The sequence below is a fragment of the Erpetoichthys calabaricus genome, chromosome 8, assembly GCF_900747795.2.
Source record: "Erpetoichthys calabaricus chromosome 8, fErpCal1.3, whole genome shotgun sequence".
In the NCBI taxonomy this organism is placed as follows: domain Eukaryota; kingdom Metazoa; phylum Chordata; class Cladistia; order Polypteriformes; family Polypteridae; genus Erpetoichthys; species Erpetoichthys calabaricus.
In genome coordinates this window covers 83,180,435-83,193,995 of record NC_041401.2, presented here as the reverse complement: position 1 = coordinate 83,193,995, position 13,561 = coordinate 83,180,435, and the positions used below count along the sequence as shown (strand labels likewise).

Genomic DNA, 13,561 nt, shown 5'->3' with positions numbered 1-13,561 from the left:
GTAGAGAGACAGGAACGTTATTCAAACACTACAAACAAACATTTGTCTCTTTTTCAAAAGTTTAAACTGTGCTCCATGACAAGACAGAGATGACAGTTCAGTCTCACAATTAAAAGAATGCAAACATATGTTCCTCTTCAAAGGAGCAAACAAATCAATAGTGCTGTTTGGCTTTTAACTATGCGAAGCACCACGGCACAAAGCTGTTGAAGGCGGCAGCTCACACCCCCTCCGTCAGGAGCAGAGAGAGAGATAGAGAGAGACAGATAAAAAAATCAATACGTGCCCTTCGTGCTTTTAAGTATGCGAAGCACCGTTCAGCATGTCGTTTCAGGAAGCAGCTGCAGCTGCACAAAAGATAGCAACGTGAAGATAATCTTTCAGCATTTTTAGACGAGCGTCTGTATCGTCTAGGTGTGCGAACAGCCCCCCTGCTCACACCCCCCTACGTCAGCGCAAGAGAGAGAGAGAGAAAGTAAGTTGGGTAGCTTCTCAGCCATCTGCCAATAGTGTCCCTTGTATGAAATCAACTGGGCAAACCAACTGAGGAAGCATGTACCAGAAATTAAAAGACCCATTGTCCGCAGAAACCCGCGAAGCAGCGAAAAATCCGCGATATATATTTAAATATGCTTACATATAAAATCCGCGATGGAGTGAAGCCGCGAAAGGCAAAGTGCGATATAGCGAAGGATTACTTTACCACCCAGCACTAGTCCTGGGCTGCCTCTCAGAAGTTGGGTCCTCTTAGATAAATGAGTTGCTTACTTTGTCTTACAGAGGGAGACAACTATTTCTGCTAAGGAACCTCATTCTGGCTGCTTGACCTCACCGTCTCATTGATTCAAATGATACCACAATTTTGTGATTATAAGCTAGTATAAGGTACTGTACATATATTAACTGGTATAATGAGAGCTCTTTTGAAGGACTTAGCCTCTGTTTCTCCCTCACTTTATGGCACTCACTTGCAGTGTTCATATTATACCAACCTGCTGATTAGACGATTCTTTATACTTCAGTATAACATGAACTATTCCAGTATAGCTAGCTGATCTACATTTACATGCCAAGTTCAGCTTTCTGGAATGTGGCCACAAACACCAATTTCAAGGTGCTCATTTTTATCCAGTCTATCACATTTAGCTGCATGGTACTTGACTTCACACATGGCTTTTTAAAGTGTTGATTATTTTTTTTAATATATAATGACAATGTAGAATATACCATATACTGTTTGTCACTTATATTTAGATTTATTATATGTTATAACTTAGTAGTGACTAGATTAATGTTGCTTATATAGTGTTATGTTAGACCAATATGAAAAGGGTGCACTTACTTTTTGGTCAATTTTTCCTTTAGGTAAATGCTCCCGCACTGGTCAAGGGTCCTGGAGTAGAACAATACAAGAAGACTTTTGCCAGACAGCGTGCTAGGGACCTGGCAGCACATGCTGAGACTCTGCTTGCCAAAGATAAAGAAATTGAAGCCCTGCGCCAGGAATGCAGGGAGCTGCAGTTCTCAGGAAAAGGAAAGGTACTGTTTTTAAAATGTATATATTGCACAATAGGTACAGTTTAAGTACATCAGAATTTCAAAGTGTTAGAAAAGATTAGATATATTTGGAAAGTCTATAACTAAATTGATGTAAGAGATCCAGCTATTATTCCATTTAAAACAGTGCATCAATGCACATAATACTGAAATTCTTAGGTGCAAGAGATATCTATTAATAATTTTTGAACAGTCATTTTTTAATACATTTGTAATGCATATCAGGTTCCTGTCAGTCTTGTACCTTTTGGAATATTTCTTGTTGATTTCCTTATCTCATTTTAAAGCTCCCAAATCCCCTCATTGCATTCTATTCTTTTGACCATTAGTAGTGCTCAATGAAAAAAATATAAAAACACTGTATTTTATTTATCATGTATAAGCTGGAGGTTCTTATATAACATCTTTTCACTGGCCCAAAGATTTCCTTGTTACATTCCCATTTTCTTTATCCCCCTTATCCAACTACCCCAAGCAATATCTTAGCTGAAGTTCCTGCATTGAACAAGGCAACCTAAGAAGAACTTATCCAGTTCATCCTTCTTGACATCTTATGTTCGATTTTCAGCTTTCAGCTTTTGGGAGCATGTACTGTGTGGCATCCTTCCTAAGAAGAGAAAAAATAACATCTCTCTTAAAGCCCTGTCTGACATTATTCCCTGGACTGGTTTGAGGTCTAACAGGAGAAAGTGGAGCAGACCATGACAGTACAGAGAGTAGTAACTTGGGTTGTGAGTTGTAGGAATCATCTCCCCATTTACAAATTTACTGTATATGTAATTCAGAAGAGAAATAGATTCAGCTGCACAAAATATACATATAATGATAGCAATTATACTTTTTTTCTTTTTAATATTCCTTCCATTGAAAAATTACTACTTGAGTTGATTTTAGTTGATGAGTTGTGATGGATGTGTAGAAGAAGATGATGATGATGATAATAATAATAATAGTAATAATAATAACAATTCTTCACATTTTTGTAGCACTTTTCTTGCAACTCAAAGTGCTTTACACAATGAGTGAGGAGCCACTTCAGCCAACACTAATGTGCAGCATCCAGCTGGATGTAAAAGGGGAAAGTGTCCGGAGTAAAGTATAAATCTCCCTTATGTGAGAAGATGTAATAGACTTTCTGATGCCTGCCTATGACAAAGGTTTCTATTTAGTATTCCATCACAACAATTTATTAATTCTCCCAAGCACATTCATGTAAACAAGGGAATGATGACAAATTAAAAACCAGTGATTGGAAAGATTTTTTTTTAACTATACATGGAAGCTTTCACTGTGCAGGTAGTATGTGTAATTTGAAAAGACTATTTCTCATTTGATGAACAAATATATGAGCTTATCTCTTCATTTCAACATTTTGTAGGTTTTTTTTTGGAAATTTTGACATATAATCTTGTTTTCTGTATATTTGCACTGGAGATTATGAGGATGCTTGAAATGCTACTATGAATCATAACTGCCATTATCTGACAGCACAGATGTCTCTTCGGCGTTGGTATTTTGAATCAGTGTCATTTTAAAGGAGCTCTGTGCATTTAGAGCTTAACATTTTATACTTCAAGGTTCCTAGTTTCATTTTGAACAAGACAAAAAAATATTTTATACTGGTGCAACACACAGCTTATTAGAAATTAATCTGACATTCTACATATATTTCTAATAATATATGTGCAAAAAATTCAAATAATATTTTACTAACACTGATACTAACCTTATAATACTCAGACTTTCAGAATTTAAAGTCTTCTTTTTAAAATAATGCAAAATACACTCCAACCTTTGCCCCCATTCACTTTTACACTAGCATATTTGCACAATCCTTGAAGTAAGTTACAAAGTAAAGTACTGGACCTCACAGGTGATCTTCTTTTATGAATGCTATAGAACCCTCTGCTATCAAGAACATACATTTCAGAACAATAGATCAAGGAAATAAAAATTCAGATGCTTTCAATAAGGAATACAGTATAAAGTTTGCTTACTCAGTTCGTAATAAATAGGTACTTTTTTTACAAATACTCTCTATTAGTGTGTTGGTATATTCCTTCTACATTAAGGGATAAGTTTAGTATTTTCAAGTTGATTAGAAAAAGCCTTAAAAATTATCGAATACTTTCACTAAAGTTGTAAAGTTTTGAATTTAAGAATGTATGCCTTCTGTGTTTATGAAGTACCTTTGTGATAATAGAAAGAAGTAAAAAAAAATTATTATTTTATCACAAATTCTTGGACCTATTTTCTTGATGCATTCCAGGCTTGTTTGTGTGCTTGCAGTGGCCACTGAGTTATGACAACTGTAATAGGATCAACAGAGACAGTCTCAGTGTGTTGTGGCACCTGTGAGCAAGCCCCATATAATTGAAATAGATTTAAATCAAAATAAAGTGTGTGAAAATGCAAAATTGAGTCCTATTCAGGCTGTCCAAGATGGCGAGTCTTTTGGTCATATGACTGCAGGCAGAAAGAGGCGAGTCCAGGTGGACAGACATCAGAAGTGATGTTATTGGAAGAGAGCTGTAAATCTTCCAGTCTGCAGAGTAAGGAAAAGAGAACACGTTATCATGCAGCGGCAACCCGTGAATTAGTGGAGAATTACCATTACCTGAGCCATTAAACTGTCTCACACGTGTGACACCACATAATGCTGAACCCTGCCCCTTTACAGTTTGTGTAGTTATTTTACATAGACCACAAAGCAAGATGCACGTCAAATAAGTCTGTTGTAAAAAAAAGCATATACGAGTTTCTTTGTACTTTCTACAAATAACCGTAAATCTGAGCTAAACTTATTACACTGCATTGTATTTTTAATAAAAAAGCCATTTGCTGTTTCATACCTTGCACATGCATAATGAAAAAAAAAACCCTTAGAAAAAGAGTGCACGATAGAGCAGATTGAAGCACCTGAATCCAGTTATTTTTTTAAATGCATGATATTTTGCTAGTACTAGAAGATGTGTGCACAGTGTTTTTGAGTAAGTACATTGATGTCCTTAGGGCCAATCAATCTGTAAATACATGCAGACTTCATGTAGACCTGGCACTCAGAGGCCGGAATGACAGTGCACTTTTCCAACAGTAAATACATTTGTACTGATATTGCTAAACTTAAACCTGATTAAACTTGGGTAAATTGGCATTGCTAAATTGACTAGTGGTTGTGTGTGTGTGTGTTTATATTCGCCCTGTAATGGACTGGCGCCAGGGATAGTTTCTGCCCTGTGTCCGATACATGCTGGATACACTCCAGCTGGACCATGACCCTGCCCTGGATAAGTGTGTTAGGAAAATAGATGGATGTATGGTGGGCGTGAAGTGGGCATTATACACCAATATGTTGTATTGGCTTTCTCCCATTCAAGCACTGGATGTATGCCTATAATGTATGTACAGTTCTTTTCACTTCATTGCCCACTTCAGAAGGTCAGTATTCCCTCTTTGCTTTATAAGTCTAACCAGAGCAGGCATCATCTTAAGTATAGTGAAAGAATCTATGCGATTTTTACATGATTATTGTCTAGCTGTCTACAGAGCAGAAACAGCAAGGCTACTGCAGAGTAAGATTAACAGAGCCATTGGTGAAAACATGAGGCTTACAGTGCATCTGGAAAGTATTCACAGTGCATCACTTTTTCCACATTTTGTTATGTTACAGCCTTATTCCAAAATGGATTACATTCATTTTTTTCCTCAGAATTCTACCCACAACACCCCATAATGACAACGTGAAAAAAGTTTACTTGAGATTTTTGCAAATTTATTAAAAATAAATTGAGCTCAGGTGCATCCTGTTTCCCCAGATCATCCTTGAGATGTTTCTGTAGCTTAATTGGAGTCCACCTGTGGTAAATTCAGTTGATTGGACATGATTTGGAAAGGCACACACCTGTCTATATAAGGTTCCACAGTTGACAGTTCATGTCAGAGCACAAACCAAGCATGAAGTCAAAGAAATTGTCTGTAGACCTCCGAGACAGGATTGTCTCGAGGCACAAATCTGGGGAAGGTTACAGAAAACTTTCTGCTGCTTTGAAGGTCCCAATGAGCACAGTGGCCTCCATCATCCGTAAATGGAAGAAGTTCGAAACCACCAGGACTCTTCCTAGAGCTGGCCGGCCATCTAAACTGAGTGATCGGGGGAGAAGGGCCTTAGTCAGGGAGGTGACCAAGAACCCGATGGTCACTCTGTGGAGAGAGGAGAACCTTCCAGAAGGACAACCATCTCTGCAGCAATCCACCAATCAGGCCTGTATGGTAGATTGGCCAGACGGAAGCCACTCCTTAGTAAAAGGCACATGGCAGCCAGCCTGGAGTTTGCCAAAAGGCACCTGAAGGACTCTCAGACCATGAGAAAGAAAATTCTCTGGTCTGATGAGACAAAGATTGAACTCTGGTGTGAATGCCAAGGGTCACGTTTGGAGGAAACCAGGCACCGCTCATCACCAGGCCAATACCATCCCTACAGTGAAGCATGGTGGTGGCAGCATCATGCTGTGGGGATGTTTTTCAGTGGCAGAGACTGGGAGACTAGTCAGGATAAAGGGAAAGATGACTGCAGCAATGTACAGAGACATCCTGGATGAAAACCTGCTCCAGAGCGCTCTTGACCTCAGACTGGGGTGACGGTTCATCTTTCAGCAGGACAACAACCCTAAGCACACAGCCAAGATATCAAAGGAGTGGCTTCAGGACAACTCTGTGAATGTCCTTGAGTGGCCCAGCCAGAGCCCAGACTTGAATCTGATTGAACATCTCTGGAGAGATCTTAAAATACCTGTGCACCAGCGCTTCCCATCCAACCTGATGGAGCTTGAGAGGTGCTGCAAAGAGGAATGGGCGAAACTGGCCAAGGATAGGTGTGCCAAGCTTGTGGCATCATATTCAAATAGACTTGAGGCTGTAATTGCTGCCAAAGGTGCATCGACAAAGTATTGAGCAAAGGCTGTGAATACTTATGTACATGTGATTTCTCAGTTTTTTTATTTTTAATAAATTTGCAAAAACCTCAAGTAAACTTTTTTCACATTGTCATTATGGGGTGTTGTGTGTAGCATTCTGAGGAAAAAAATGAATTTAATCCATTTTGGAATAAGGCTATAATATAACAAAATGTGGAAAAAGTGATGCGCTGTGAATACTTTCCGGATGCACTGTATAGCCAGTCTCATTTTAAAATGGCTGAATCTCTCAACAGTGGTTTTCTTTTTTCCATTTTAAAAATAATGTGGTTATGCTGTTTTTCAACATGAAAATGAAAATCCAAGTAGATCTGTGAACATTTCAAATTAATTAATTTTAACTGACTTTTAAAGGCAGTCTCATAATTAATTCTTGTTCTTTTGGTGTAGAGGGTGCCACTGCGTTAATATAACCTGGAACCTCTAGAAATGCTTCATCAGTTTAGATAATGTCCACCTAAGACATTAATGTATATTGTTACAAGATGCTACACAACATTTACAAAGTGGACATTTAATATAAATCAAATTTATCTTATTCTTATGAAAACACAAGTAACATATCATAATGTCACAGATTGCTCTCCTTCTAATCTTTTACCATAATTTCCTATCAAACCCATTGTAACCACTTTTCCTCACATTTTTTAGTTATAGTTTCTGTTTTCTCAATTCTACACCTACGGTACTATCCTAAAGTGTCCCTTTTTTATGCATCGCTAAGACATTGTTTCATATAATGAGGCTAATTATATACTAAACTTCTTTTTCACTACTTTGAATTTTGTTTTCTATTGTATTTTCCAATTGCTCAAATGAGCAATTTTATGGTTTGCATTGTAGGCTACCTTGTGTAAGGATGCTTGGTAAATAATGAATAACAATAGTGATATATATCAGTATGTTATCTGTGTTATTATACAGTAGCAAAGGGCAATTGAAAACATGTAAACAATTCTAAAAATGTAGAAAGCAAAATGATTTGGGATTCAATATGCTATCTTCACTTATAAAAATTAGTTCAGATTACCTTATTTGCGAGTTAGAAAGCAGTTTGGGATTCAGTGTGACACCTTCACTTATAAAAATTAGTTCATATTAACTTATGTAATGAAAACGGAGACAATCGTGAAGGTTTGGGGTTTTTCAGGCCCCGTATACTGTAAATCAAAAGAAAATTTGTCAGTGTTTTCAACTCAGTACAACAGATGGGAAAAAAATGGCTGCGCGGACAATTTATAATGAAGGACAGGAAGTGATGAAATGATGGGGAAGCCGTGGTAATTGATGGGTAATGACGTCATCAGGAGGGGACCAGAGGTAAGAAAGGAACCCAGAAGTGGGTGGAATCAACAGTCTTCCAGGAATAGTTATGGTGGCGGTGCTTCGTTCTTTCTGGAGAAACATAAAAAGAGAGGTTAGTACCCTACCATTGTCCCCTGGCACGACTTGTTGCGGAACTCGTCGGGTCCTTAAGCCACTCCCCATGCACCCATGCGTGACACTTACTAGGGGGTTCCGGGTTTGGTTAACCAGCTATACAATTTAAAGAGATTGTTATTTTCATTTTCATTCATTTTTTATTTCTTGATATTTGCCAGTAATAAAGCTGTATTGAATGATTTATTCCAGAGGGCGTGCTACGCGCCAGGCACTTCACGGCTCTGCTTCTCACATTGTGAAGAGGGGGGCTGAATGCACGCTAAGGAGATGCGGTCGCTTCTCAGAAACCCCGTCTTAAACAGTGATACAATGGGAAACAAATACATTTTTTTGTTTTACCTCCTCTATGCTCGATCAGCTGGCTTGCTGCTGCTGCTGCTTGTGCCGTGCTGCATGATCTACATGTCGCGCTGCACATCAATCATTTAAAAGCCTGTACAACAGCTGTCCTTTAAGCCAGCTGCTGCTTGTGCCGTGCTGCGTGATCTGCATGTCGCGTCGATCATTTAAAAGCCTGTACAGCAGCTGTCCTTTTGTCTCACTTCCTTGTCTTGCAGGACGTTAAAGTGTCTCCAAGAAAATCACATCTCGACCCAAGAATTTTTTATTAAAATAGAGAGATTTCAGAGTTAACAGTTAAGTGGTACTGCTACTAGGATTGACATTTAAGAGAAAAATGTCTTGTGGCTTAATATGAGGCTCCAAAAGCTTTATCCTCCAAGATAAATGAATCACTCACACTGAAATCTTTTTAAAGGAATAGGCACCCAATAACCATTCACATTGCCAGTCATAGTTATCACTAATAAAGTAAGCAACACTTGCATCTAAGTCTTAAACACATCTGAATTTTACTTCTCCATATTTGTGTGCCTGATAATGTAAATAATCATTATACTGACTGAAATGTGTCTTTTCTGTCTTCTGAAACCCCTCTTATACCCTTAGTCAAAAAAGTACTGAGGTCTAAATTTGTCATTTTCTGTGATTGAACATGTTTCTGACATGCCACCAAAAGTTAACGAGCCTGTTGCCATAAAGTGTCTAAGCAATGTCTATAGTGGCTTCTTAAGGGGCATTTGTGCTAGTGTGCAGAATATGTGGCTTGTAACCTCACATTATCTAATAAAAGATCAGTTTGCCATAATCTAGACATTAGCAGCTCTACACGTGCATAACTCGACTTTTTTTTTACCTAACCATAACTTGGCTGATACTCACATTACCAGACGTCAAGCTGCATAGGTCCCTGTTCTTAACACATAGCTGAAGAATGTCTGACTTAAATGTGACCCACTGCAAATTACACTAATAAAGAATGACTCAACAAAGCTTCTGGGCAGTAGTGATCAATTCCTGCAAGTGTTCTGTAACTACATTGTGGAAAACTAAAATGTTTTCTTTCAGCAGGGGACATCAATTCATCCAGGACTGAATGATTTTGAGAGGCTTCTTAGAGAGTCACAGAAAGAAGTGCTGCGCTTACAACGTCAGCTGGCAGTAAGTTCCTCAAAAAAGTCCACAGCTGACCATGGTCAGGTAAGAAAATTGTGAATCACATTTTCATTTTTAAACAATTATTTATATTTTATCTTAGGGGATTAAACACTTTATTTCTAGAATTGTAAAATGGTCCTTTTTAGATCCTGTGCACTTAAGGAAAAAAATGGGTAACAACATTTTAAATATTGAAGAGGCAGAAAGCTCTTCAGAAATGGCCTGGACCAGACCTGGCAGTTTAATATACAGATGTGAAAAATAATATTCACAGGCAAAATAAAATGTTAATTATAAATAGGATAAGCAACACTATGCTTCTGTAAACAACTTCTGGCAAACATTTTTGGTTTACATTGATGCAACATTCTCACTGTCTAAGCTGTGTGAGTAGCAATTAAAAAGGCAAATAACATGCCAAAGGGAACATTATACTGAGATTGAATAATGCACTAATAAGATAGCTTTTGGTGTTTTGTGTACAGTTCTGGTCACCAAACTACAAACAATATATAGTAACACTTAAAGTTATTCATAGTAGATCCACCAAGTGCATTACAGGAGTAAAGGGCATGTCGTGCACTGACAGGCACAGGGAATTCAACTTTTAACTCTCAAGCATAGAAGGCTGTATGGAGACATCAGCCAGGGCTTCAAAATTCTTGAAAACATTGGAAAAGTTAATTCAGCAGGATTTAGTTAAATAGTGAACCACCCACTCAAGATAATCAGTGACAGTTAAGTGCATTTAGGACTGAAACAAGAAAGAAAGAATCGTGGGAATCTGAAACAAACTACCAAGTCACGTAGTTCAAACTGAAACAATAATTTGGATCATCCATCCATCCATTATCCAACCCGCTATATCCTAACTACAGGGTCACGGGGGTCTGCTGGAGCCAACGTAAAGTAGGGCTGGTGGTTAGACCGCACAGAGGGAGAGTTTTAAAGCTGACATCCTGACCTGGAATGCCATTTGCAGTTATCAGTTCAGTGAAGAAGACAACTGACAGACCAGTACAACTTTAACTCCAGACAAGGCAGTTCACCAGCCCACATATAAGGGACAGATCACCATACAGTAATACAGTGTTTAACACCTCTGCTGCACCACATGACAGTGTAGTACTCAAAACACCTGTTGTGCCATCTGACACTGCAACACTCAAGACCCTTCTGATGTGTCTTTGTCACTGGCCACATTACTGCAATTGAAATGAAGGCCAGCCTGCCATTTTTAGAGAGTTTGTGTTCCGTTTTAATGAATTGGAAGTAGTCACTGGATCACTTTATCATCCTGGGGATGAGTCACCACCACTGAGCTGGAATTCCATCATGCAAATGAACAGCTTCAGAGCCACTGCAGGGGAGTCTCTAAAAATAGGGAGCCTGCAAAGTCAGAGAATAATTCTAATTAGTAATGCAGGTAAAATTCCGTTACAATGAACTCACAGGGACCTAAAAAATATTTCGTTGTAACAAAAAATTTGTTGTAATGAGATTCTGTATTTGTTACTATAGTGCTTTGTTTAACTTGTATCCAGGCGTTTGCAATCATTTCAATAGCTTCTTTCGCATTAATTTTAATCTCCTCCTGCCTACAAGTTATGCTGACGAGAATTTTTCTCAGCATTTCCTTGCCATAATACACTTTCAGGGTGCAAATGATGCCCAAAACCAGTGGTTGAAGTGCTGCCATGCAATTGGGTGGGAGGGATTCAACGCGAACATTACCTAAATGTGGAAGCATGTTGTGGGCTGCACAGTTATCAATCAGGAGCCGAATCATTATTTCTTCGTCATATCGTGAGGTTTCTGAACTCTTTTGTAAGTCCCTGTCTTGCACCCCAAAACATGAGGCTTAGTCTCAGTACTTTAGCAAAACCAGCTTTATTCAGCTTGAAACAGGAACGGCACAGTTATTTATTGTAGCGTGATCTGCCACTCTGCTATACACAGACACAGCAGTCAGGCAGAGTAGTGGCCAGGTCAGTGATCAAGTAAACCTGTTACAGTATCTGCATTTACAATTTACATGCTCCTAACCTTGCATCACCCCTCGAGATCTTTTCTGTTGTGAGCTGGGGGGCTGATTGCACCCCTACAGGTTAAAAGCTGAAAGACTACCGTCACATTGCTCCCGTGCTGCTGGGCTTACTTGCGGCTGATCTATCGCGTGATCCGCGTGGTACTTCGCAGACTTAAAAGTCCAAAAGCACCCGTCAGTTGCTGATTGTTTGTTTGCCTTTCTCTATCTCTGTCCTTCCCTGCTCCTGACGCGCACTCTTTTGAAGAGGAAGATATGTTTGCATTCTTTTAATTGTGAGACGGATTTGTCATCACCGTCTTGTCAAGGAGCACGTTTAAACTTTTGAAAAGAGACATGTTTGTTTGCAGCGTTTGAATAAAGTTCCAGTCTCTACAATCTTCTGTGTTTCTGTGCAAATCTGTGACCCAAGCATGACACTGTTTACTTTGGCGGAGAGACGCAGCATATCTGCTATTGCCCCGTACAGACGCAGAGATCGCACTTCGGGACACTCTTCGGCTTGCTGTCCAGTTGGGGGAGGTCCCAAGAGAGTTTACAAACCTCACATTTTTTTGATCGAGTGCCGCATTAATAGGAATGTTTCTTGAACGAGAATCACTGAACCACATAAAAACAGCTTTTTCGACGTTTTCAAATGCAGCAGTTCACATACGTTTGCAACCTGAGATTTTTCTACTTTTTTTGCTCTGTCTTTCAAGAAAGTTGACAGCATCGATAGCGAAATTCCGAATTCACTGGCAACGTCTTTTTTCTTTTTGCCACAATCGAGAGCTGCAAAAATGTAGTTTTTTTTTCTAATATGAACTGTTAATCGTTTTTTCGTGTCTGCCGTTTCTGTAGGAGGGTGACAATGAGTTAAATTCCAATGGATGTTTTTCAAATGTTGACGAGCAATAAGCAAAAGGTATCACTGAAAACACAGGAAACAAAAAAGACAAAAAAAAAAAAAAAAAAACACTAGGGCCTACGAGGAAAGTTCGAAGAAAGAAAAAAAAATTAGAATGTTTCTGTTTGGGGATTATTGTGCACAACTGAGCTGCAGTCACAGAACTAACTGCTCTGTGGATGATTCCTTCAGGCATTTCAAGGTCTTTTGTGCACTTCGTTGTAATGAAAGTATCTACTGAATGTACTTTGTAGTAATGAGATTTCTGTAGATTCGTGTCATATGGAGAAGCTGTCGGGACCATAAAAATACTTTGTTGTAATGAAAATTTCGTTGTAACGGAATTTTACCTGTAATTCTTTACATTTATATAAATATAGCACTTTTCTCACTACTCAAAGCGCTCTCCACACAGGGAGGACCCAGGAAGCGAACCCAGAATCTCCTGACTGCGATGCAGCAGCACTACCACTGCTAGTACAGCAACAGCAAGCTTACCTAACACTAGAATTACCAGAGCCTACGAAAAAACTTGTAGATCCGTCCCACCTTAAATCGCTTCTTAAATCCGTTCGCACCTCTCCGCCATCGTCTTATCCTGCACAACTCATTTCATTTGATTTCAGTCTGTAACAGCCGGTGTAATTTATAATATTTGTAAAGGTTAGCTTTGTTTTTGTTTTTTTTTATTCACTTTTCATCCTTCCCTACCCCATCTGACACTGCTGTTTTCACATAAAGACACGCTATAGCTCTGCAGTGTATCACGATACATACGACCGCGTGTTTTTTTCCCCCAATCTTGCCAGTCCCCACATGTTGCTGTATGCTGTTTCTTTTGTACTCCAGGACATGCAGAGGAAAGCATAGTAAAGAGCAGTAACTTCAGTGCTATATGCAATCATCAGACACTACCCATCTGACACTGCTGTTTTCACATAAAGACACGCTATAACTCACACAAGGAGTGCCCTTCCTACATTTACGACATGTGTCCTTGTTGCAGTGTACACACCTCTCTGTGCTATAGTTCCTATTACACTGAACAAGCACCTGTAATTTGCAGCTCTATTCATTATCTCAAAACAAGTATATGTGAAGTTTTGAAGAAATCATTTTATGACCCGAATAGTACCAATCAGAAAACATCATTGA

At 38.9% G+C, this 13,561-nt stretch overlaps 1 protein-coding gene across 2 annotated transcripts in view; it reads left to right on the top strand.

Annotated features, from left to right (window-relative positions):
* LOC114655773 (peripheral-type benzodiazepine receptor-associated protein 1) overlaps nucleotides 1–13,561 on the top strand; it is a 380,104-nt gene that overhangs the window by 256,463 nt on the left and 110,080 nt on the right. For both annotated transcript variants that reach the window (XM_051930810.1, XM_051930809.1), the window contains 2 exons: nucleotides 1,366–1,539; nucleotides 9,381–9,512. In XM_051930810.1, the coding sequence (XP_051786770.1) occupies nucleotides 1,366–1,539; nucleotides 9,381–9,512 (306 nt within the window). The remainder of the gene's footprint in view (nucleotides 1–1,365; nucleotides 1,540–9,380; nucleotides 9,513–13,561) is intronic.